The sequence below is a fragment of the Neodiprion pinetum genome, chromosome 6 (genome assembly GCF_021155775.2).
Source record: "Neodiprion pinetum isolate iyNeoPine1 chromosome 6, iyNeoPine1.2, whole genome shotgun sequence".
Taxonomy (NCBI): domain Eukaryota; kingdom Metazoa; phylum Arthropoda; class Insecta; order Hymenoptera; family Diprionidae; genus Neodiprion; species Neodiprion pinetum.
In genome coordinates, this window is record NC_060237.1 from 10,188,101 (window position 1) to 10,214,104 (window position 26,004).

Here is a 26,004-nt window from a genome sequence, read left to right on the forward strand (position 1 = left end):
TCACTATCGTTCGGTGCTCATTACACACACGAACGCGCGCCACTCGGCAAAATGCGAATTAATTCAACAGACCGAAGAAGAATCAGCAGAGACAAAGAGGTCGAGGAAAAAATCTATACTCCTGCGTGATGTTTTCTCGTTTTATTTTTTCACCGCCGTCATCGTGACTTGTCTCGCACCCGTTTCATCGTACGCTTAGACATACCTTCGCCGAATGTGTAATATATTATTTCGATATAGACCAGCGGTTACGCTAAGGAAACGACAAATTTTCCGGACTCACCTTTCTGCAGCTGATTGTGATCGGCGTTCATCTTGGCCTGTAACAAAAAGTGCTGGGATTGACCAAGTAGAATGAACAGATATGAGCTTAGGACTAACTGAGCGGGACATTGATTGAATTTTGGAACGATTCAGCTTACCTCGTAGCCTTGTTTCGCGGTGCGTCCGCCGCCCCAATAATCTCCGTCTTTCTCGTGAGGATTGCATTGCTGAAAAAGAAATACAAAATTGTTATTATCGTATTCGGATGATCGTAAATCAGAAAGAACCGCGGTTCGCTTCAGGAAAATTCACGCAATACGTTCGCGTGTTGTTTCAGTGCTTGCGACATGAACGGAAATGTTCGATATTCCTTGACGAACGAAGTCATTACGATAATAGCCGTATACCCGTGAAGAAAAATAATCGCGAATCATGTAAAGATGCAATTATCGCGGTTATTCAGCAAAACGAAGTGGCTAATCGAAGCGATACGCAGCGAATGAATCGTAATGATCGATAATTGGCACGATACGCGTGTAACAAAAAACATGCCTATGTGTGTAGTTAGCAATGTCACCTTTCACCCGCGTCGCGGAATTGCGGTGAGGAGAGAAAAGCTTATCGGGGAAAATGAGCGTGCCGGAGTGCCGAGGTGAGGTCTTCCAGAAACTCGTCAGGTGGCAACGAGGTGTTAAAGCCACGATCGACGATGAGAAGAGAGGAAGACTGTCTCTCTCCAAACTAGCTTGGGAAAGAAAGAAAAATCCTTTCGAGGTAAAAAAAGGAAGAAACGTGAAAACCGGAGACTGAAAATTGATTCGAGATCCCTTCACCTTGGAAGTAATCAGCTGAATAATTGCTTCCACGCATAAACGAGAGGGATGTTTACCGCCCAGGTTTCACGGGGTGGGCACAGGATGGTCTAGACAAAACACAGACGTGCGCGTCACGGTGTCAGCGGGCGGGACGCGAGGGTGAGGGAGGCGGGGGTGGAGGAGGGAGGAGGGCAGAGGCTGGGTCGGCGTTGGCGGGGGTGTGACCTTGAGCATCTCATCCCAATGTTTCTATGGTGATGAACGCGCCCCGACCCAGCCTGTGCTCCGTTCGGTTCGACCGAATAAGTTTCAGATTACAAAATCTTTTCTCAAGTATTTCTTCTCTCGTTATATACATCGCTCTCTCTATCCCTTACACCTAGTTTACTCGTCGTCCACACTGGGACGGAGTGAAAACGGACACGGGGTGTGCGTTTTATTTATATAACAGGAATTTGCGTCATCGTCGACAGTGGCTCAACCTCATCGACCGAATTTTAGAAAGGCAAAGGATGTTTTTCAGAGCCAAATCTAGAGCTACTTGTTTGGGGAGTCGATAGGGGAGAAGAAGAGGAATGAAAATAGTTTCGTTTGTACAAACATAATCGTACAAAAATTTATACGATCAGCGAATCAAGCGAACGCAGTTGTTACATTTTTTACATATTTTGCCCCTTTGTTCTCCAATTGATTAGAAAAGACTTGGCCCAAGGAAAAAATCCCTCTGAAACGAGAAGTTTTGAAACTCTTGAAAGTCAAGGCAAGAAGTCTTCGCTAGCTTGCATCAACCCTAATAAATCGTTGGATCTCCGAGAACGTGTCCAAATCCTCGTCGACAAAGAAGACCAACTCGGTATTGCTAAATTTTTCTAAATCGCAGGACGAATCCCAGTAATCACGAAGCCTGAATGATAAAATCACAATACGCCCTAAAGATATCCGACACCTTGTATTTTCCATCCCGATATGTGGTCTCTTGAAAAATGACCTGTATACGCTGTTCCCACAAGCGAACGTCGGCCACCCCACAGCGCGTACGGTCCCATGGGCGAACATGCCGGACCACACGCGTGAACTAAACATATACGTGGTGTTTTTAATATTTCGGAAGCAGTAAATGTACGCGGGGGAGCGAGCGGAGCATGTCTTCGCCTACGTGCCGATGCACTCAGAGACACCAGGTCGGGTGGATACTCGGTCAACATGTCGAAGAGGGAGTTCGCGTCCCGGCTGGCGTACAAACGGACGGACAGACAGACAGACAGGCAGACAGACGGACGTACGTGCGGAGGGGTCCTGGGAAGGGAAATGGGGGTCATCCTTTGATTTTTTCTCCATCAGCGCGGCTACCCCAGTGTTTAAGCAAGTGTGGTCCTTGACCGAGTGGGTACACACCGCGGTTAGGATGACGGGGAGGACTCGGGCAGTGGGAAAGTCCTATATTTAGATCAAGGATGAGGGGTGAAACGGCGGGGGCTACAGGTGGCGAGTGCACGAGGAGAGAAGTAGGTCCGGTGGATCATCCTTGTGAGAAAGCGGAGTCCATCCGTCGGACCGTCGACGGAGAAGAGGGATGAGGGCTCGTCGGATGCAACACTGGATGTCCCACGCACCCCGCTGCAGGACTTTTCAAGAAAAACTAGGAAGGATATCGTTTTTTATAACGGGCAGGGGGGGGGGAGGGTGAATGCCGGGGATGGACCCCTCCTTTCAGCAGGGTGTATAGACTTTCGGAAATTGGATGAATGACGAAAAAATATATTAGACGCAAAAAGATAGCCGGTGAGGTTGAAAAAAAATTGCTCTTCCGGCGGCTGCCCCGCGCCCGAGAACTCGGACCGTCTCTATTTCCGTCGACCTCACCGAACTCGACGTGCGAAGGACACAATGTCCGAACAAACCATTACGGATTAAGATTAAAACGAGGATCTGACCACGCGGCGCGGTTCTTTCATGAGGAAAAAACCTTTTACAAGCCTTCGGTCCACCTGTATCTGTTTAACCTTCCTCCATTCACTTCCACTTTCCGCGATGATGAAGAAACGCTGGTAAAGAAAAAAAAAAAAAAAAACCCGCATACAATAGGTGTGAGAAAAATCTGTACGATATTCCTGTTTCTTGTCTCTTCTCTACTTTCGGATTTAATCCAGGCGTCGAAAACGGTAAAATCCTGATGATGTAACAACGAATGAACAGAGTTACGCTCTCTTCAAGACGGATGTGTCGCACAGGTGCGCCGGGATCGAAGATCGCACGAAACGTGACGAAACCTCGGTTCGAATACCCTCGAATCTTAACCCTCAAACGCGTGGTGCAAAAAGGTGTATCGGATTTTTTTCTTCATCCAATCCGCAGAAAGGGGGTCCAGATGACGGCATACGGTGGTTGTGAGGGGCCCGCGGAGTGAATGTTCCCTTTGTCGGCCGTACAGCTGCAAGCGTACAGGTACATCATGATTCAACACATTGTAGGCACGAGGAGGAGAATTGCGATTGAATGCGGTTTGATCGCGTCGGTCCGCTACATCCTGCACTTTTTATTCCCAGTTTGTCATAATACCGGATAGACGATTTGTGATTTATGAGTCAGACGAATTATACAATCAAGCGAAATTAAACAAGGTTTAAACAATGCAACGAAAGAAATCGATTGGCTTTCGCGGTGTTAGTATAAAGGTGAAAGAAATAGAATATCCCTGAAAATCTCATATAAATTTTAAGAAATCTAACCAGACTTCGACAAATTGGAATTAGCATATCGACCGAACTTCGCCCGGCACTCGTTTCATTCAAGTAGGTATGATAAAATTTTTTGATACCTGCGGAATTTTCACGGTGACCGAAACGCAACTTTGAATAAAAATTCTGAAAATATCCTCTCGTTGTTCAATCTTTCATCGACGATGATACGCTCGTAGCCAATACCCTTCGACATTCGGCCGTTTCTCTCGTCGTATCAATTAGTTCTGCAACTCATTGCAAGGGCTCGTTCACCGCATGGCCTGATAAGGTCATTCAATATTTCGTCTCGAGCAATGCGCGCTAGGCGTATATCAACTCGAAATCTATCACTCGCAACGGCATCCAGTAATTAGATAAGAAAAGCTCTTTAGATACGTTTCTGCGTGCGAAATATGCCGAGGGAGATATTTTAGTAAAAATATACCCATGAATATACATCTGCGCGTCGTTCCTCATTTTTTATTTTTTTATTTATTTTTTAAATTGTATTCGGATAACCAGACCCGCCAGCCACGATGAGAAACTACATACATTTCACTATAATTATTATAAAAGGAATTTGATTGGTCGGTTGTGTCAGGGAGTTCCAAGTACGCGGGGTCGTCTCGTTGACCAGAGAGCCGGTACAGCTTATAGCCTTGCATCGTCTAGGCATGAGAGCTGCGACTTGCATGGCCATGCAGATATAACCGAGAGTAGAGAACATGTGTGTATGCGTGTACGTACCTACATGTATCGGCGTTGGTCGCAGTACGCAGGTATGATACGATACAGTACGACACGTTAATACACGTACAGAGAAAACGGCGTACACAAAAGAACGCGGTAGGTGGAAGGTGGAAGGTGGAAGGTGGACGAACGTCGGGGGTGGATGGTGAAAAAAATCCAAAAAGCATAAAGAAACGGGGGAAAAAAAAAATATCCAGGAATATAGAAGAGCAGAGAAGAGAAGAGAAGAGAAGAGAACAGAATAGATAAAAGAAAGCGCGAGGGAACGAGCGAGAAGGAGACAACGAGATCGAGTAAGAGAGAATAAAACGTGAAAAAAGTAAGATAAAAAAACACACACACACTGGGGAAAAAAGATAAATAAATGAAAAAAAAAAAAGAAAAGAAAAAAATAAACGAAAAGAAAAAGGAGAAAATTAGGAAAAAATAGTCAACGACGAAAGAAGAGCCCTGCACATGCGTGTCCGTCGGCGTACGAGGCGGTGTATTGATCAGCCAAAGAGCGCCACGACGCCCGGCGTCCTTTCTGCGAGCCTTTCTTTTTTTTCGGCACGAAAGAGAGGCGATGGGGCTGAGGAGGGGGCCGAGGATGGGGGGAGGTTGGATGCCTCGCCGGCGGTGAAGGTGGGGGCGGAGGTGGAGGAGGACCGAGGGCGCCGCGACCTAGCCCAACGGACGCGATTACGTCATCGGCGACGCCGCCGCCGCCGCTATATATCAACCCCGTTTACACAATATCTAAATAAATATATATTCTTGCTTACCTACACCTCTGTAGGTAGAAATGTGTGTGTGTGTGAAATTCGTAGCATAAATTGTGTGACCCGATAAGGTTGCTCGGGTCTTGAAAAACCGGATTTACTACATATTTTCGTCCAAAGTCGATCGTTGATCGTTGATGGTTTAGCGCGTCTGGATTCGTCGCGTAATTTGTATAATTGAAAATTGGACTAGTATAGTTGCAATAAGAAAAATTACTTCTCGACCGTTCGGTGATTCGACTCATACCGGATCGTGTGCGTGAGATGTTTAATTTTGTGTGGTAGGTATCCTGTAACCTTTGTGTTTGAAAGGTTAAGTAAAGACGCGAGATGTAAGGAAGACACCATATATAAATGCAACGAAACAAAAAAATATAGCCGCGAGGACGGATATCGATTGGCAGTTATAAAATGATTTACATTTAGAACAGGATAAAAATCGTGCACACGCTATTAGTAGATTTTGATAAAAATTCACCGAGGAGCACAACTTTTTCACCGAATCGTGTATGCGTGTATAAATACACGTTATACGCACAAAAATACAGTCACGCACACTCGAGCACGATTTATCGCGGATCATTTTGCAGTCAAAATATGTTTTCTTAGTCTCGTTTTTTCTTTCCTTTTTTCTTCTGCTTGTGCCACGGGTTGTCCAGCCCACGTGCAGCCAGTATAGGTAACCCTTAAACGCTGGCTGGGGCAGCTGCGTTCAATTTATCACTCACTCTTTTAAGATTTTGACTCAAATGTCGAAAACCCTATCCACCAGGCAATTTTTCAAAGTGTCCCGACAAGAAATCTGACTCCTAAGGAGGCGCGGTCGGGATTTTTAAAACGGGCAAAGATTCCACAAATTGTTTTCCAAGATTTAAATTTCTCAGGTCCCCTAACAGACTCTGGAGACGTGCTCCGCGCGACTCGAACGACCCGTTCTCTCCGCCTCTGCTCGCCTTCATCCGCACGTAAAGTGAGATGCTTCGCTAATCTTGCATCTATTCTCTGTTATTTATTTTTTTCACCACCTTCCCCAAACGCAGATTTGCGCAACGATTAAGCAAATATTACTCGAAAATATACAAAAGCGGAAGAATTTTCACACAGCTCAACTCTAATAAGCGATGGCGAAAAATTAATAAAGATAAAAACGGACGTGCAATAAAATATTCAAACACGAAACGTGGAGTCGTTAAGTTTAATTTTGACTTCTGGTATCAGGGGATCCCGGATAGTCGGTTTGTGACGGAGCTAAAAGGCTGGAGCATGCAGGCGAAGGAGAAGAAGACACGAGGAGCCGGGTTCGCTCCGAAATTCCCCTCAGCAGCGTAACAAACTCGGCTAGGAATATATCCATAACACATGTGTTCCCACACAGTTCCACGGCCTCAAAGATGGCCGCGCTATCATTTTCGTTATTTTTTGTCAACACCAGACGAGAGGAGTAAAGACTGCGCGAAGGGTGCGGGAAGGAGACACATGTGGCCTATCTCATGCTCTTGGGGTGATAAAACTCAACAGTTGGCCTCGGATCGTGGGGTTGGTTGATCTTTGCTTGCCCCGCGCGGCCAAGATTGTCTCGGGGATAATACTCGAGGCCTCGAAACTTGTCGCGCATCGAAATATCGCTTCGGAGGGATGAATTTCGGACCTGGCATCGGCACCGTGGCCAAAAAACATTTTTTCATTCGTGAAATCCCTTACGCGCAGTGGAGGGCATCGGAACGCTTGGCCCAAATAATAAAACGCCTGACCTAGACATGTTCTCTCCCTTTTCCCCCGTGCTTTACTCTCCGTTGTTTCTTTATTTTTATAGTCATAATACCGCCAGTCTAGGTCTGCAGACAATTCGCAGTAAAAATTTTACAGTCTCCGCCAGCATCCACCAGCCGCGGCTGCAGGCTAGACGGGAAAGTCCATAAACTGATGGATATACAGAGGTATACCCTACCTAGTTTCTCGTTTATCGTATAAACCCAGATAACATACACGTATCGAGTAAACCTGAAATCAGTTTAATTCTAATCCCAGTGGTCTGTCCGTTGATCGGCTCTTCGATGAGATTCTATGACGCAGTTTTCGAGTGGTGGGTAAATTTGACCTCTTGGGCGAAAGGACCCAAGAGACCTAGAATACAAATACCCTTTGCCAATTCTACGGTCGGTCGAAAAACCAAGACTGCGATCTGAATCACGAATAATTTCATTCAACACTTCCCCGCTTCCAACGAAGGCTGAGAAACTGAGGATGGCGCGAAGCGAAAAGGATGCGTCCGCTTAGAAATTCCCTACATCTTGTATGCCCTCAGCTGCTAACTACTGTAACACTATCTTTTGTACCAACACATAAACACAGTCGTAACACTCGAGAGAGTTGCTAGGGTTAGGTTAGGTTTGCTTGGGTGGTAGTGCGGAGCACGGCGTCTAAGGTACGCGTTTGTGTATATGCTCCAGACACTTGACTGCAGGCTTAGAACGGTCACCACGTGTTGCTTAGTCGTCGCCTAGACGAGCGAGCCGATGATACCGAATGCGAGGGAAGGAACGAACCGAGACGAGGCGAGACGGAGACAGATTACTTTCTTCGAGGGGACTAACTGACCGAGTGTCGGTTCGAGGGGGAGGAGAGAGAGAGAGAAATTTATTCGAGACAAGAAGTGTGGGAGAGGGCACGGAGGTTACACTTGGCCCAGATAACACATATGTCGTTCTAGAACTTCCCGAAAACTCTGCACTGTACTACCAGATAACTCTTCGACAACTTACACTTTTCACATGTTGGTAGGCGTTACTTTGTATTTCCAATAAAATTGCGAAATGAGACAAACCGCTTTTCATGCCTCCCCCAAATTCTTTCCATCGTTCAAAGTTCGTGAGATCTGCAGTAGTCTGAAGTTCGATTCAAGCTGCGCACAAAATATTACAAAGCTTCCAAGTCGCGGTTAGTGCGCCTAATTAAACCTCGCGACTTTATTTTTTCAGTCTGACTTTTTTTATACACTTGTACAAGGTTCCATTCAGAATCACCAGATATCTTACGGATTTCGACTGTCTATCAATGACGGTTCAATTTCGGACCACGGCACGAAGTTGGTCTCGACACTTTGTTGGCACATCGCACCATTTTTCATATCGATTATATACGTATCAGTGTTAGGGGCATGGACTTAATGACATTAGAAATGGTCAAGCAAACGAGAATCTGGATGAGGGCACGGAGGTTATATGCTTGGCCCAGATAGCACGTGCCTTGGTTATACTTTGTTCAGATTAAAAAATAGCTACTACGTTAGAACGAGTTCACATTTTTTCGAGCGATGTCATCGTACTAAATAAACTCTTTTAATTACTTTTACTGTGAAAATGTAGTTTACCGTTTACTTGTCCCGCCATTTCGATGTAACCGATAATAACCTTCAACGCGATTGCGGAATTTCATGTATTGGAAAAGCTTAAAAATTACTGTGGAAATATAGCCAGGCGAGTTTACAGTTACTCAGCTACTTCTGTTATACTCTTATTTTCTTAATCACAATCCTTCAACTTTACACCCATTCAGCGTGACCCTTTACCAAGCCACGTGTGGTGCTCTTCAGCTGTCGTGAAGTGCCTCTCTTTCTCTCACTCTCTCTGGCACTCGCTTACTCAATAGCATGCTTATTTAAGGGGGGGGGGGGGGGGGGGGGGGTAGCATAATAAAAAGGGTTGAAACCGAGCAAAATTTATTACAGGTTAAATTTCCCCCGATTAGACGGTACTGAAAAAACATTGAATTCTGAATTGCAGTTCGACAGCGGTAAAAGAAAGCTGGAATCATGACGGCTAATGCTCAGGTACCTCGATGTCACTTATAACTAGATGTAAGCCTGCCATCGTTTCGAAAAAGGGCAGAGAAAAAAGTGAAGTCTATCTTGGAAACATTTTTACAGTAACAGACAGCTTCGAGCAATTATCGATCGGTTTGCAAATATCCGACTCACTGGAAAAAAAATTGCACTCATAACAAAGGAAAAACTACGAAAAAAATAACACGGCAGAAAAAACGAACGTAAATAAAAAAAAAAAAAACAGAAAAAGTCTTGCAGTTATATTCGTTCAACGGACTTGTTTGCAGATAAAAAGTTTTTTTTCTTTCTTTTTTTTTATCTTGCAACTATCAGGCGTGACTAATTTACTCTGAAATAACGAATGACTCAACACTCGCGGTCTAGTCGTTTTATTCTTAAACAATTTTTACACCTATTCGTTGTCGAACGCGCCTGCATCTGCACAACACCGTCGATTGCGGGGGTGAAAACAAGGCTGAACTTTTCCGTGACAACCCGTTCGGCACGGGTGGCTGAGTAAACGATATACCATCTCTGACGAAATTACGAAATTTCATCCCGTTCGGTGCAGCGATTCTTTCCTCCTCGTTTAGCGAATAGCCGGCTGAACGCGTCCGTCTTCGTCTGGCTCGTTCGCGAGTAAAACAGCCCCTTAAAACTGTTTTACTGCTCCGAACGGGGCGCAACGACGTCTAGACGCTTCGGCCGTAAAGTTTGACCTACTCACCCCAGCCCCTGCATTTCCCCGTTTCCCCCACTTCACCCTTTTCCCTTTTCCTACCCCTCCTCCCTGCTCCCTAGAACCCGGCACAACACAAGCGTCCCTTAAATACGCGCGCGAACCAACTCGGTCCATGATCCAAGGGTGTCCTGTTCTGGTTTAAGCCTGTACTACCCCCATCGCTCTGACCGACGACCCCGACTTTGGGAGAAGGGAATGTACAGGAATTTGCGTCCACGTGGAGAACGCAGAGAGTTCGTGGTGGAAGATGAAGATCAGTTTAATTCGATCCATGAGCAGTGGAGAGGGCAACTACATATCTGGAAGCTTTCAAAGCAAACTATAAGCTGAATGTTCACTGCGACGCGTGAGCACAACGCGCGGCACAAGAAAACACAAAGAGATAGCGTCGAATCTAACTGGTGTTGAGTTTACCATTGACTGATCCAATTTTACGGATACAAAGTTCAAGGGTAGTTTCCCAGTACATGATAGTTGTTCAGTCGATATATGGACTGATTTGGCCAAAAGTTGGCACGAGCGTTGGCAATGTAGGCGCACACGTGGTTCGCGTTAAGATCACGAGCGCCAAGTGGGTTCATTTACAATATTTATTTCGCCAACTTGTTTAAAATCCTGACTAGATCCCCTAACCAATCACACCTTGAGCACAAAAATTTCTACGCGTTATAAAATCCGCGGAGAATTATCCGGCAAAATGTTAAGATTCATCTAACCGAAGTAAAATTTTTTGTTCCACCGATGTAGAAGGTGATTGATCGGTACTTGCGAAGTGAGATACAGTCATATACCCACGCCGAGCAGAGAGACTAACCAAGTTATTCCTGGAAGATGTAACTACTTGAAATAAAGCCGACCGAATATACGTATACATATGTGAGTAATGAGTGAACGTTGAAAGGAGGGCTAGTTCTTCATCTGGGTAAAATACGAGGATGAGGCAATCTCTGTTGGACTGTAAAGGATGAACTGCAGGCACCTTTGAAGAGTGGTCATATTGTGCCACCTACCGCGCGCGCACAACGTCAGCGGTGAAATTTTATAAAACTGTCGACGCCTTCATTACGATATCCAGATTACCGTGTCTTGACACTTCGATTCTCAACAAATCTTTCATTGCCACTTGAGACTCGGCAAGTCTATCCTTCCCCCCTTCTCCTTCTCCCTCTCTCGCTCTTTCTCTTTCTCTTTCCCTACGACGGGCAGTACTTGTATAATTTCAAACGTCTGCCACCAAACAGGCACTAAAAATTCTTCAAATAATAAATGAATCGTCTGTGTAACCGATGATTTCAACACTGTTTTTCTACCCGGTAGGCTGGACTGTCAAGTGCCCACCTACTCACATGCACACGCGTTTAGTACGTTGGCGTGACTCGTACGAAAATTCGTCTACTATTCGAATACCCGTGGCAATCGCGTGAATAAACGGTCTATTAAGAAGCAGCCTCAGGGCCATAAAATTGGAAATAAACCACTCGCGAGTGGTTGTCGAGGGCCGCATCGCTCGGGTCCAACCCCAGGCTCCTGCAGGCCAGTGTAAACGCTAATTGATAATCAACGCGGTCAAACACACTCCTAGATCTGGTATATTCAAGCACGATTTTCTCCGGTACCAGCGCAAGCCGGCCGCGATAGTACCTATATACCCTCGGCTAATGGGGTGGAATGGAGATGGGTTAACTCAAGGGTTGTCCTCGGGGAAAGTCGGTTCCCCACTAGGTCACGCGGACCATTTAAGCACGAGATATCGACTCCATCGTGCCCAGTCCATCCTTCTTGCTTTTCGGCCACCGCAGGACGCCGTGAGCGTTTGGTGTTCCCCTCGTTCGTTCATCCCGTAATAAGCCATATTGTGTGGCCTCAACAACCGATCGAGGAAATTGTCCTTGATATAATCACCGCAGTCGAGGATCACTTCGCCCGAAGAAGACGGCGAAAAAATTATATTATACTTAGGACCGCAGCGATTCACGGTTTTTTAATTTAAAAAGAGCATCGTCCGCAGACAAGAGTCTTCGGACGGTTTACTTACTGTATTTATTAATTTCCGTTCGGTGATATTATGCGCTCCGTGTTCACCGTATCTCTCTCACGTCACGGCACCGGCACGCCGCGTTATACGCTATACGTTTTAGAGTGTGTCATAAGACAGTGAGCCTCATTATTCCCAGGCCACGTGTTCGTTTTGTGACATGAAGCAGACGCGTCTTAGCTTGTGCCCGATTCGACTTCAGTTTGAAAAGTGATATAACACAATTTTACGAAAGTTCAAGCCGATGTGAAAAAATTTTCGTTCATTTCAAACTTTTTTTTTCACATTCCTGTATAATTTTTACACATCCTTGAAGAGTGGACCAATTTTTATTAAATACTGTGAGAATTTGTGGTAAAATTGTTTTGTGCAGACAACCCTCGTCACTTCCGGTTTCAAATTCTCAACGATGTTAACGTAGTCTCTCGCTGTTAATAAATGTCTGAAAAAAAATCATATTCTTCATCCGAAGAAATGAAATCAAGATTGATATGCTCCGGGATTTGAACAAAATATCAACTCTTCCAATGCAGAAGCACGAGTTTCTTTTTTTTTTTTTTATTTTTGTTTACCCAGCTGATTTTCTTCGATGTATTTATTGACTCGGGTTTATATCCTCAAAGACAAATATATATAAGTACATTAGCATTGTGCTGTGTGACATCAGGTATTTTCGAGCGGTGCCGACGACGCTGATGAGACTTCACCGAAATTGCAACAGAATTTTAATGAGGGCGCGAACTTTGAATGTAACGGTAATAAATTATTGTGAAAGGATCGTTTATGCATCTGCATGGGTGTGTCTGTGTGTGTGTGTGTGTGTGTACAAAACGGCGGGTCACGTCGTCTGAAACGATATGCGGGTTCGAGTCAACGTTTGTTTTTTCAAAAGTTAAATTACCGAGTGTCCGTATAACGTGCATACACGTACGGATGCAAAGAAAACAAACGCATGCCTGCGCGCGCACACACATTCGTACAAAGGAGAAGAATAAAGGAAAAGGACGAACATTCGAAAGGCTGATTCGAAAGGGCGAGAGAGAGAGAGAAGAGGAGAGAAGAGACAGAAAAATAAAAATTTCAATCTGAAAGGAGAACACTCGACGACGTGTTCTCGAAAGCCGAATCTTATACAGGAGGACCTGCTCATCGCGGCTGCGCCGCTGCAGTTGTCTCCTTCCGCAGGATCTCCATCAAAAACAAGGAGTCCTTACAATAGCAAAGAAAACGATTTAAATAATCCGTGCTGTATGCAAATCGATGGCTATATGAGTACGAGATTCTCACGGGACACCCCACCATAAAAAGCGGGACCCACCAAAAAATCTCCCAAGACAATTGCTCAATCTACATATGCGCTCTAGGCCTCGAAGCTCGCGTTTAGCAGCCCCCCGCACCTTTTTCCCAACCCTCTCGGAGGAAGAAGAACGAAGGATAAGAAAATAAAAAAAAAAAAATCAACAACGATTTCAGCCACGCAGCATCTTCTCCGCACGGTGAAAGGGTTGAACAAAAAGACTCGAATATTAAATAGGCAGTATCCTCGACCTCTACGCTCCTCCGGTTAGTCAACGGAGAGGCGATAAGGAAGGGGGAAGGACGGGGGTCTCGGTGACAGCGAGCGAGCAAAGGATCACCTTGCCAAAGTGGAAACGCGACGCGAGGTGTGCGTGTGTTCGTGAATTCACCGCGAACCTCGTTTAAATATCGGACTCAATATTTGCTCTTTTTTGTTACCGGTAGAAATCCCGGCCTTATTTTTTTCATTTTTTTTTTTTTGCGCGCGCGCGCTCTTCAAGGGATTCCGGAAGCAGTTAGTCGATAGACGAAGCTCAGACCGAAAGTTCAATGACTTTGCCAAAAAAAGGGGTTTCACTTTTTTCCCCATTTCTTGTTTCCCTCTCGCCTTTTTTGGCCCACAGCGTGCCGTTGACCCGAGGCTCATCTTAGATACGTATAACACACCACGTTTTCTGGTACAGGTTTCAAAAAAGTGATCAATGAATTTCAGGAACGAGAAGACGGGCGAACAGAAGGTGAAGGAGCAGGGAAACAAAGAAAAAGAAAAGGAACAAAATGCTCAAAAGGTTCATACCCGAAAGTTGGATCGGTGGGACACTTTTCTCCCCTTTGTTTCTCTTTTACACCAATCATCCCCGGCGGCTAGGATCCCTCGAAAAATCTGGCGTCCGCAGCAGGAGGATAGAAAAGGCGTCGAGTCCCATAAACTTTCTTGGGGGACAAATGTTGTGACACGGGTTAGGCGATGGGATCGTGGTGACAACACCATCTTTTGTTTGTCGCACCGATCGTCTTTTGTTTGCTGATCTTTACCGATCACCGCGGAAAACAATAACGCGGTAAGAGAAAGAAGGAAGGAAGAGATAAACAAAACCGAAAGCACAGCCATTGGAGGGAAAGTCGCCCTGCGGGATGCTATTTTTCCAGTCACAATTCTCAAGCCAAGTCATCGAGCATGCATTAGAGCACGTAATATAGACCCAACGAAGAAGTAAATTCACATGCCAGTTACGACGCTCACGTGACGCTTGGTATCTTTCGACGATAAAAAAGAGCAACATTTTTTCAACACCACGCATCACCGGTCGCGAATTTCGTTCGAAAGATCACTTCTGTATGCCATTCTTTTATTTTTTTTTTTTTTTTTGCCTCTATACGGAGGACTCGCGACACCGTTACGAGAGAAGAAACCCCCAGAAAAATTCATTAGCCATTCCGGTACCCTGTGACCCTTTTTTTCATCATCTCTGCAGTTAGACAATGACAGATTTTTTTTTTTTTCCTTTCTAGACAAATACCGTTGCAACGCGATTTGCATGGCCCGAAGACAAAAAAACGTGATCAAAAAAATGAACGGGGTTTTCTTTCTCTCTAAATTTTTTTCCCGTACTTTTTTTTGTTCCCCCTTCTCTCTCCTCCTCGCGATGCAATGGTACAGTGATGGTGATGGTGGTGGTGGTGGTAGTGGTGGTAGAGGAGAGGAGTGGCTGCTGCAGCGTTGACGCTTAGCCGCGAAGAGTGGGGGAACCATTATTTTAATTTCTAGAGAGTGCAGGCTCTTTTACATAATCTTTGAGGGTTAGCTGGATGGCGGTAGAAAAAAAATTCTCTCACACGTAACGCTGCTGCTGGGCGAAAGAGCATTTTGCATTTCACCTCCTCACGTGTATAAGTATACGTATAAGGGTATGCTGCATGGTGCAAGAGTAAGAAAAATAAGGGGTGAGAGAAAGAGAGAGAGAAATGGAAAGGAGGAGAGATCGAGCGGGGTTCGAAAAGAAATTAGCCTAAAGAGCTCTAAGCGTTTTAGAGGATTATAACCAAAGATGCGTAAAAAATGCGCGCCAAGGCTTAAAAGGGTTGACCACCCGCTGGGCAAATGGCAACAAAATGGGAGATTACATCCTCCGAATCCCAGGCCCATATACCCATACGTAAGTAACCACGTACAAGATCATCTTCGTGCACCAGTGTATCCTGCATCATGCAGCGTAGACCGATACAGAAGAAGCCCGCATCAAGCGCACGTAGCATCCTTACCCAGCCCGTTATATCTACATGTGCGTTTCCTACCGGTTCATAAATTTAACCGGTTAGAAGCGATGAAAAAAAAAAATACGGACAAAAAAGTGTCCGGAAAAATAAAAAAAAAAAGATGCAGCATCGCACAGGAGTCAATTATCTCACTTTTTGTCTCTCTGTCTTTCTAAACTAAGAAAAAAATCTCATCTTTAATAAAGATAAAAAGGATGAAAAGAATCAGCTACCGCAGTTACCCAAAATTAATGTAAACGTAGAAACGGTAAACGTGTCCACGGTAGCCGGTTTTGTCAGGCAGGAAATTAGCGCCCGTTTCAGTTTCATCACCATTAAATACGTATCGGGTTGTTTCTCAGCAGCTCCCAGAGGTCCCATGGAGGTAGGAGACATCGGTCGAAGAATAGAAAGAAAAAAAAAAAAACAGAAGGAGAGAGAGAAAGAGAAAGAGCAGAAGGTGCGCCCTTAAAAAATGGCCACAGGGCGTTATGCAGATTCTTATAGACAGGGTGGCGGCGCACTAGTCTATGCTGATGATCCTAAGAATCCTAGCATAAAGGGCCCATAGTCTCACGCTATTATGCCCCACAGGTAAGATAAAGGGGTCTTACCCGCACGAAAAAGAATCGCTAGGGGTGCCGTGATCCGCGCCCCTGAGCGCGAGAACAGTAAAAAAAAAGGGTGGCCCTTGATGTCTCTTTAATTTTTATTAATGATTCGAAATTTGAATTTTTGCATTGCTGATATGGGAACAAGCCGTCCAAGACGTGCCCGAGTACCTAGCTCGTGTACTTAGGCGAAATTGAAGATCAGAAAAAATGAAAGAACAAGAGGCCGATCAAGGATAAAGAACGGTCCAAATCTATCCGAAACTTTTATACAGTCCCACAGAATTTCCCCTGCGGCACAACAATGCGGCAAGGAAACGGAGAAATAAAAAATTTAGAAATGAAAACGATCCGAACAGAAAAAATATGGCAAAAAAAAAAAAAAGAATCAAAGACGAAAAAAATGAAGTAAAATTCAAGCCGACTCGTTACAGACCGTAGAAACGAATCGAAGGTAAAAGGATCGAGGAGTGACAAAAGAAAAATTTGAAATTTCAACATCACCCGGGTCACAGAGGAATCGACCTAACGAGAGAAAAGTGAAAGAACAATCGAAAGGAAATGTCGATTGTTCAACGCTGCGAACATCCCTGTATAAAGAGCGGTTTTGCGCGAAGGTATAAACGCATACATAATTGTACGTGACATGTGTATAAGCGTATGATGCGAACGATAGTCCGACGATGCAACAAGCATATAAGTATATAACGGGGCGCCCATTACCGATCTATTCAAATGAGCAGCAGCGACGCTGCAACGGGTCTTTTTTGCTGCTCGACATTTTTTTTCCCTCGTCCGAATGTTTTTTGCCCGGGATCTTTTTCTTTTTTTTGTTCACCTCATAGTTTCCGGAAATTTTTTCCGGCAGATGTGTATACCGGTTGTGCCCGCACGGTGTGTAAGTATAATATGCAAAACAACGCTTCACGCAACCCTTTTTTGGCCGGTGGAGCGCTGACTATCTCCCTTTACTTCTTCTATTTTTTTACCTACAAACGCGACTAATCTGTTCCGTATACACTTCGCTGGAGCATCTAATCCCATAAGTTATGCAGGAAGGAAAAACCGGCGCACCCTGAACGACGTACGGTTAACCATAGCGCGAGATTCTTCACTTCTTTGCACTCTCAACTGACGACGCCTTTAGTCTGAGGCTTGCTTTTCTTTTTTGTCATTACTTTTTTTTTATACAAAAATTTTTTGCCGCGAATCATAGTCTTCGGAATAATTTTACCCACACCTCTCTCTGTCACGGAACATCCTTAAGGGTGAAAACGTTAGTGAAACTTGAAGTTTCTTTTTCCGTTGACACGCGAAACTTCAACCGCGGTCGGTAAAGTTTCGCGAAACAAGGACTTTTCCGCCTGTTTGGATTTATTCTATTCAGTGTGTCTGCTGTGAATTAGAGCTCCTTGCGTTGTAATTATTCTAATCAAAATATGAAATAATCTTACACCAGCTGTCCAATCGGTAGCACGAATATCAAAAGTTTTTAATCCGACTGCTAAACATCAAACTGTGCCACTTTAATTCGAAACGAGAACAAAAAAAAAGGAAAAATCTAGTGTCAAAATTGATTCCAAGGTCAATCTTTTTTACGAAATCGACATCGTCGACTCACTCGAATTGAATATTCATGGGAATATTTTCGTTAGAACTAATATTTCGGATCACGCTGAATACAATCAATCTGGCAAAATAACGTGTTTCAACTAGTTAAGAAAATAGTTTATTATTTTTGTCAACTTACGTCCGCTGGAATCCCGTTGTTCCAGGGATACGGCGGTTGGGGTGGCGATTGCTGCTGATGATGAACACCTCCGACGCCGGTCGTGCCATGAGGGTTGTGGATGTGCTCCGCCATGACACTGACCCAATGGGCCAGACCCCCGCCACCAGTGCCGGCCCCAGCTCCTGGACCCCCGGTGGTTCCGGTTCCGCCGCCACCCCCGCCACCCCCTCCACCCTCCTCACCCCCTTCCGACCATGCGAAGGAAGCTTTCTGCAATAGGATGTAAAGAAAAATAATAATACGGTGAATATCGCATGATTCTTATTACAACTGTGTTATATATTCACGTGTATAATGTTGTATTTTAATTATGATAAATGAATTTCTTTTATAGGGTAAATGACGTTTGTGCAATATCATTCTTTTTGACCGTCGCGTGTGTAACGCGAATTCAACGTTGCAAGTATAATAGCATATATATACCTATGTGTGCGCGTGTGTGCAGTCGAGAGAAAGATATACGGAAATGAGACGAACCCGAGCCGTAAACTCGTCGGTACCTATTTATAGTAATTAGGGAATTGAGTCCGTCGAGCCATTAGCTGCGTGTGTAATTAAATGGATTTTGATTTCACGGAAGATTAAGAGATGACGGCTGAATGTATTCGGTCCTCTCGCGTCACGGGTGACCGGATCATGCGAGATATCTTCGCTCCCTGTATGATGCATTATTAATTGCATCAATAAAGAACGAGGTTTCGTATGATATGTGGCACACGAAACGAGGGGATGAACTTGGAGACGACGAGATGAGTAATAATGTCACCTGCGATTTCTGGGTTATTCAACTTGTGTGCGCGGTCGTCCGTTCAGGGAGGATAAAAGGAACCAAATTGAATGAGATTCAAAACCAACTTTCGAACGTACAACGAAGTTTACTTAAACTAGAATACATACGACCGCGTTTCATACACCCGGACAGAATACAAGTCGGTCTCGCTTTTCGGCTACTTTATGTTTGTTTTTTTATTTTTTCTACCTAGTCCCGTTTTTATTTATTCCTCTCGTCTCTCGTGCAATTTTTCCCGCAGAATCGGTTCCGCCATTAAAAAATCACACCATCTTTTTCTTCCGTTCTATATCTATCATTTTTTCTCCACTGCTCGTGTCTTTAGCCATACGAATCATTGAAATTTTTTCGACACTGAGACGGGGTCGCTCTCCTACGTTGGAATGTTTTTTTCTATCGTACGAGTTAAATTTAATTTAATTAAATAGGCGTGTGTTTGGAAATAACCAAGTTTACGAATGATCGATCTCTCGCGATCTTACGATGATGTGCAAAGAATTGATTTTCAATATCGTGAAATAATTAAAACGTGATGTTTTTTTTTTTTTTTTGCGAATAAAGAGTATATTAAGGAACCGCTGCCACGGTCTTAACCTCGTCATGATCTTCTCTGTGCAGCGCCAAGTTTCTCGGAAATGCCGGAACACTGCTGACCGTTAATCCTTTCAAATCTTTCAACTCCTTGAGAGCACCGAGAGCGTTTAGATTGTCCTTCAGATTGGCCAGGTTATCTTTAAGATTGAGATTTCTGTTGAGAACCGTTTTTCCCAGCACCGCACTGGCGAGCAGGCTCTTGTACAGTTCGTTCGGTAGTATAAATTTCTGATCTCTGTCACCGCTGTCCGTCATCACCGGCATCATTTCGCTCGATGAATCGGAATCAACGTCCACCGACGAATTTGATACAACACTGACCGTAGACATGATGAATTTGTCGTGCGAACGAAGGAAGGGAACCTCGGACAGGCCGGGTTGCGTTGATTATCGAAATTGTTTATCTTACTTTTACTCTTTTCGTTTTATTATACTTGTTTGAAGTATTCGGATTGCTTCGCAGTTAATGTTACACGTTTTACGTAGAAAGCTCGTTTTGCACTCAAACTCTCTTTACCTTTGGCAAACTCTTTCTCTCTCTCCTTTTCGCTTATTATTATTATTATTATTATTATTATTATTATTACACATACGTTTGTATTTCATACCGTGACGTGTACATGCGTAGGTTTATAAATATTGATTATACATATGTAAGTGTATTTAATAGGCCTATGCTTTACAATTTAAGTTTTACAACAAACGAATAGCGTTGGTTAAATATGAGTCTCTACTGAGTAGATTTATTTTATGTAATAATATATATATATATATATATATATTTATATTATATTATTATCCCGTCCTCCAATTACGCATTGGATGCTAGATTATGCTAATCAATTCATTGATTTTAACATTATATTTAAAATAACGAACTCTCTCGTGTATTATATACATATTCCATATTTTACTATATTATTGCCGTAAGACACAGTACGTTTTATTTTTCTTTCTCTTTTGGCTTTTAAATTTCTTAAGAAATAAAACGGTTATTATTAAAACTTTTAATTTCGTTTAAATTGCTTCGAGTTGTTTCATTACTGTTAATACTTGTTTTTTACACACAGCATATATATATATGTATAGAATTAAAAAAAAAAACGTATTGTGTCGTGACGCGAAAAGGATGAGCGGCGTTCCGAGTGTGTGCATCGTTTAAAGCTCAAAGTGTGCGTTAGGAACTTTGCGCGCGCAGCTCATTACGCAGGGTGGTTTCTAATTGGCTGACTAATTAAAGCGGGAAACGCTCCCGCCACGAGGTTACAACGTGCGACTATTTTCTAACGTATACGTGTATACCTTATAACAAGAAAGACGCGACAGAATTCCCGTATCTTTTCCCCGTTTACGATATATAATTTCTCTTCGACTTTTCTACATTAAAAAATAGGAACTTTGGTTCGATTATTACATTTATTATACAGGCTTTAAGTTCCAACTGTTGAAACAGGCGAAAATTAAAACAAAATGAAAAACAAAAACGTCAGCGACCGTTGATTAACCCGGCTCTACGAAGATTTTCCGTTTCTCGCGTCAGATCTCCCCCGACGCCTCGCACCCTTTCCCAACCTCGAAACTCCCCCCTTCCCCTATTCAAAATATACTTTCAACCCTCGAACGAGACGGTACGCGAATGCATCCGTATATGCTACGGCCGATTGATTTTACGAATTCCGACGGAATTTATCGAGTCTGCGAATGAAAACTGAATATTAGGGCTTGGCCTTTCATGTTCGGCGGAAGATTTTTCATTCCAATCCGGTTTTCGGATCTCTTCGTCATTGTACATACAATATATATATATATGTATGTATATATATATACGTGTATAACGTATGCGTATGTATATATTTATACGATGCACAATTCTGCTTGGTATGTAATATTTTATTTTATCTCCCCAGAAACAACTGATCCGAAACGTTGATCTCCGTTAAACGGAGCTTTTCAATTTCCTATCCATATTTTCCATGCCCGGACAAAACAGTAATCTCCGCAAGGGGTTCCTCCACTGTTCCAAAAGCCTTCCTCACGCACGGTCTTATATTTTTCCTTCCCAACCTTCGCCGCCTCCTCGTTCTTCCTTTTCCCGATGTAGCGTAACTTTTTCCTTCGTGTATTCTTTCCGTTTCCGTTTCTCAGCTCTCTCTCTCTTTCTTTATTTCCATTTAATTTAATTCTCTATTTCCCGTCTGGTGGTGGTGGTGATGGTTGTTGTTGTTGTTATTGTTGTTGTTGTGACGATTGTCTCGACCGACGATGAGTATATATACATATATGTACATATATGTATATATCTACGTATCTCGTCGACGATGCGTTTTCGAAGAAAGGTTCCGGCCGCGAGTTATCCGTCACTCGTCCGTCTTCGTCTCGGCCTCCGTGTCTCGGGCGATCGAAAACCTGCGTTCACTTGTTTTCGGGGGGTCAGTTTCTTGTACATGAGCGCGACCGGGGTGAACCGCGCGACTGATGGTGCACTCGGCGCCGGGGCCGGGAGGTATAAGGAAGCGGAAAGACGGTTCGCCTGGAAGGCGCACGCTTCGTCCATCTTTTCCTTCCTTTTTCGTCGGAGCTCCCGAGTAAAAAACGAGGAAAAAGACCGGCAAAGAAACAGATAAATATAGATATTTTCCTTGGCGCGCGAGCGAATTGGAAAAATGGAAATAATAAGACGGGGGCGGTTGAGAGGGAGGCAAAAGAGAAGGTAGGAAGGGGGTGAAACAGCGGGGGTGGGGCTGTACCGAGGGTTACGCGAGGAGAGATGCAACGGTTCGGGCGAAGCATGGAGCAGAGAGAGAGAGAGAGAGAGAGAGAGAGAGAGAGAGAGAAAGAGGGAGGAAGAAGGTTCGAAGTGCAGAGCGAAATGGGGGTAGAGCACGGCGGGGGGGAGGGGGGGGGGGGTTGCATTGCGCGGTGCAGTCTGCGCGAGGGGGTGGTAACACTGGTAAAGGAAGAAGAGGAGAGGAGGAGGAGGATGAGGACGAGGAGGGTGGGGGGGGGGGGGGGGCGGTGAGGATTGAAGGGGGTACACATCGATTGCACGTGTGTGCAACCGCCTTCTTTTTGCCGGCGGGGGAGGTGAGGGGTTGGTAAGGTGGAGGCAGCGGGGTGGAGAGAACCGAGGGTGGATGATTCCCTCTTTTCTCTTCGCCGTTGCACCGCCGCCTTCCCCCTCGCCCAGCCCCCGCGCACCCCCGCGAAAATTCCGCGGAGAGAATCGTTGTTCGCGCGCGGTGACCAACTTATAACTTTCCTGCATAACGCGTGTGTATAAATACACGGAGACGCGCACGCGTGCGTAGGTATCGTATAAGTGTAGAAAGGCGTGTACGAGTGTGTGCGAAATTACTCGGCGCGGACTGGCGAGTTTTTTTTTTTTCTTTTCTTGTTCTCTTTTTATCCTTTCTACGTTCGTTTCATTAATTTTTATTAATTTTTGTTCCTCTCTTTATTTCTATTTTATCACGTCGCTTTTTTAGATCTTTATTTTTCTTCTGCCTATGACACGACAACGTCGACGACGACGACGCAGGGTGGACAACGTGTAACCTGGCACTAACCTCGGTCAATGTATATAGTAGAACTGGGCAGAACTGCTATATCGGAACGAAACGCGATGTGTGGACTGTATTGTAAGAGATGGGTTGTACGGAGCTTTTGAAAAATAAGAATATTATACGAAACTGGTATTTTTCGATCGATACGATGTACTGTATATATACCTATACACACGTAGGCACGTATAGACACGTCCGCCTGTGCACATCGATTATACATATAGTTCCATACCACTTCCCACTTCTCTCAGATACATACATACAGCAGTAACTCAACTTACATCCTATATATGTGTTACCCGGCACACGCGAAGATATTGAATCGCGTAGATGACTTTTTTTCAGGTACGCCTACACTTATAACAGATGTGGACAAGGTAAGTGCGGACCGTTGTGAAAAAGTTGAACCCTCCTTTATCGGCAACGTGTACAGAATATTGAAGAACAAACTAGAGAAATAAAAAATTAAAAAAATAAAAAAATACATTACATTTCCAAAATAATGAATGTGATTGGTGTTCGTAGATGTTTTTGCAGAAAATGTTTTTATTTTTTTATCATTACTTTTATTTTTTATTTTTTTTTTTTTGCGTTGCCGTATAGTCGCACCGCTTCGGAGAGAAAAATCCCGGTAACGAGGCGGAGTAATTTGATCATTGCTCGAGTGCACCGCGCGTGTGATTCTTTCTGTGTAACGGTGGATGTTGCGGTGGTTCTGTTTGTTTTTTTTTTTTTTTTTCTTTTCTATATACATTTCCGTTTGCTTCGTATTATATGATAATTTTTTGTTACCGAAACGGCATTATTCCATCGGCATGCAGATGGGTTCACACTCTCTCGACACCGCAGGGTCTTGGGACGGGGTGCCGAGGCCCTACTAAATAGCCCTACAAATGGGTTTCCTTTACTGCACGGTACACATGATATTATTTGTGTTTTGGTTTTTCGGGGCGGCGCCCGGAAGCGCCCGGAAGAAACGCACCGTCTTACGACAATTGCCCGTATTTCGAGATCTCAAGGGCGTCGTTCGGTCTCTCTATTTCCACTTCTTTCTTTCTTTCTCTCATTCTATTTTTTTTCTCTCACCAAGGCCTATATCTAATACGGCATACACTTGATCGTTTATTCTTAAATGTCTTGAAAGACGAAGCCGACAGGACAGAACTAAACCGCTCTCATGTCGTGAGAAATAATTTCCACCGTCACACGCGTTTCTCCCTTTCCGTCCAAGATATTGTTCCCGACATTGTGGGTGAGAAAAAAAAAGATTTCACAAATTACAAAATTTAGAAAAGGTTGAAAAGAAGTAAGTCCACTATTTATCATTCCCAGTTTAAGCCCAGCAAAAGCCAACCAGCGATAAAGAACAGTACCTACGTACAGCTGGGTTCGCGTATCCACGCGTATCGGTAGTAAAAAGGCTTCGGTAAAACTTGGCGGGAAAATTAAACGTCGGGCGTTAAGCCGAGCGTGAAAGGGAAGTGAGGAACCACTTGTTGAACGTTTAGCGCGGGTGCAACGAGAGGGTTGTCGAGGGGCTTTTACGGGGGTGTAGATATGCAGATGAGGGGACACCGAGTAACTAACTTTAACTTAAACTTCTGGATTCCCCCGCTACCTCGCCACCCCCTTTCGGTTGGGCGTCGTGAGGCCAGCCGCTTTTCTCTCACCTTGACTCGAATACCTCGATGGTGTTGCCGGCATAGCGCCTTCGCGTTGTTACATATATCTGCAGCCCTGAACCGGTGTCGCCGCTAGAGGGATGAAGGGCAGGGTAGGGTTGAGGGGGGGGCACGAAGAGGCAATTAAACGGCGAGTAGAAACCTGGTGCGTACAAGAGAGGGGGAGGGGGGGATTTAATATTTAATTTCTTAATTTTTCTCACAATCATTAGCTCGTATTTTTTCAACGTTCGTACGTGCGTTTTTATTGATAAGCGTGTATAATTTTCGTTTCTTCAGTTTCGGCGGTGTTATTTTTCGTGCATACATCTCAAACTTTCTTTTCGTGATACGGGAACGAGGGTAGGGGGCACCGAAGAAGAGACGACCGGCGCCTCCGCGACGCGGCGGCGACGCCGAGTCTCGTCGACCCAGATATCTCGTCTCTTGTACGCGAGTATTTGAAGCGTTTTTCATTTTTATTTTCGTTTTGCAACTCGGCTTGGGGTAGGTTTTTCCGCAAACTCCAACTTCCCAGCACCGCCGCCGCCGCCGCCTTCGTTGCGCTGCACACAACTGAGAGAAACACAACCCGATCGCACGGAACCCTTTCCGTGCACCTACCCTTATCCCCTCCCCCCCACCCCCCTTGCCCACCTTTTTGCCGTTCATCCCCGCGTGCATTTTTCTTGGGTGGCCCACTTCGCCCCTATTGGTTATTGCCCGGGAGCGGGGGACTTCCCCCCCCCCCCCCCTCCCCTCCCCTCCCCCTCCCCCGTTCAACCCTTCAAACGTAATATTGCATTTTTCACTACCGACGTTGTACGTCACGGGCACAGCTAGATCATGCATGTACATTCCAATCTCCGTTGAGATATTATTCTCGATAAATTCCATAAGGGCTCGTGTTATGGACGGAAAATCTGCAGTCCGTAACGATAAGGTGTTAATTTTCAGATCGAGAGAGTCGATACTTATGTAAGGCGACACGGGGTACGTTGATGTGATTTGGAAAAATTGATATTACAAATTTGTTAGAAAATGTGGAAAACGCCTTTGTTGAGGAATATTATTTCTGTCGTACGTACTGATTTGCGTGAGAATATGCGAGATTTTATAAAGTTACAAAACGGGAAAAATAGCTAAATACCTTCGTTATGTAAAAATGACTTCTGATCACGGCACGCCGGAAGTGCGAAACGGGATAATGAGACAAAACAGACCGAAACGTTGAAAAGAGGCACCGGAACTGGATAAAACTCGTGCGATCGATGCGACGAGAAAACTGACAATGAGCCATATACGACGTGACGAATTTTCATCTTCATCTTTCCCACGAGTTGCGATTCCAATGGAATTAGCAGATTGGAAGTTACGACAAACATGCGGTCGTTGCTACTGCCGTGAAAATTAATAAAATACCCGATGCGGCCGAATCGTGACGGTGTAACAACGCTGAGGGCGGCCATTGAAAGGTGGACGAACACGCACGTATGCCCAGCCCTGTGTCTGTATTAAATATATAACG

At 44.5% G+C, this 26,004-nt stretch overlaps 1 protein-coding gene across 1 annotated transcript in view; it reads right to left on the reverse strand.

The window, feature by feature from the left end:
• The window catches only part of LOC124222188 (zinc finger protein rotund), a 68,835-nt gene extending 49,238 nt beyond the window's left edge, over positions 1 to 19,597 (reverse strand). Inside the window, exons 1-4 of the mRNA XM_046632889.2 lie at positions 19,253 to 19,597; positions 17,827 to 18,078; positions 423 to 491; positions 284 to 335 (exon numbers count right to left, since the gene is read on the reverse strand). Of these exons, the coding sequence (XP_046488845.1) occupies positions 284 to 335; positions 423 to 491; positions 17,827 to 18,078; positions 19,253 to 19,582 (703 nt within the window). The 5' untranslated portion in view covers positions 19,583 to 19,597. The remainder of the gene's footprint in view (positions 1 to 283; positions 336 to 422; positions 492 to 17,826; positions 18,079 to 19,252) is intronic.
• Between the last annotated feature and the right edge of the window lie 6,407 nt (positions 19,598 to 26,004).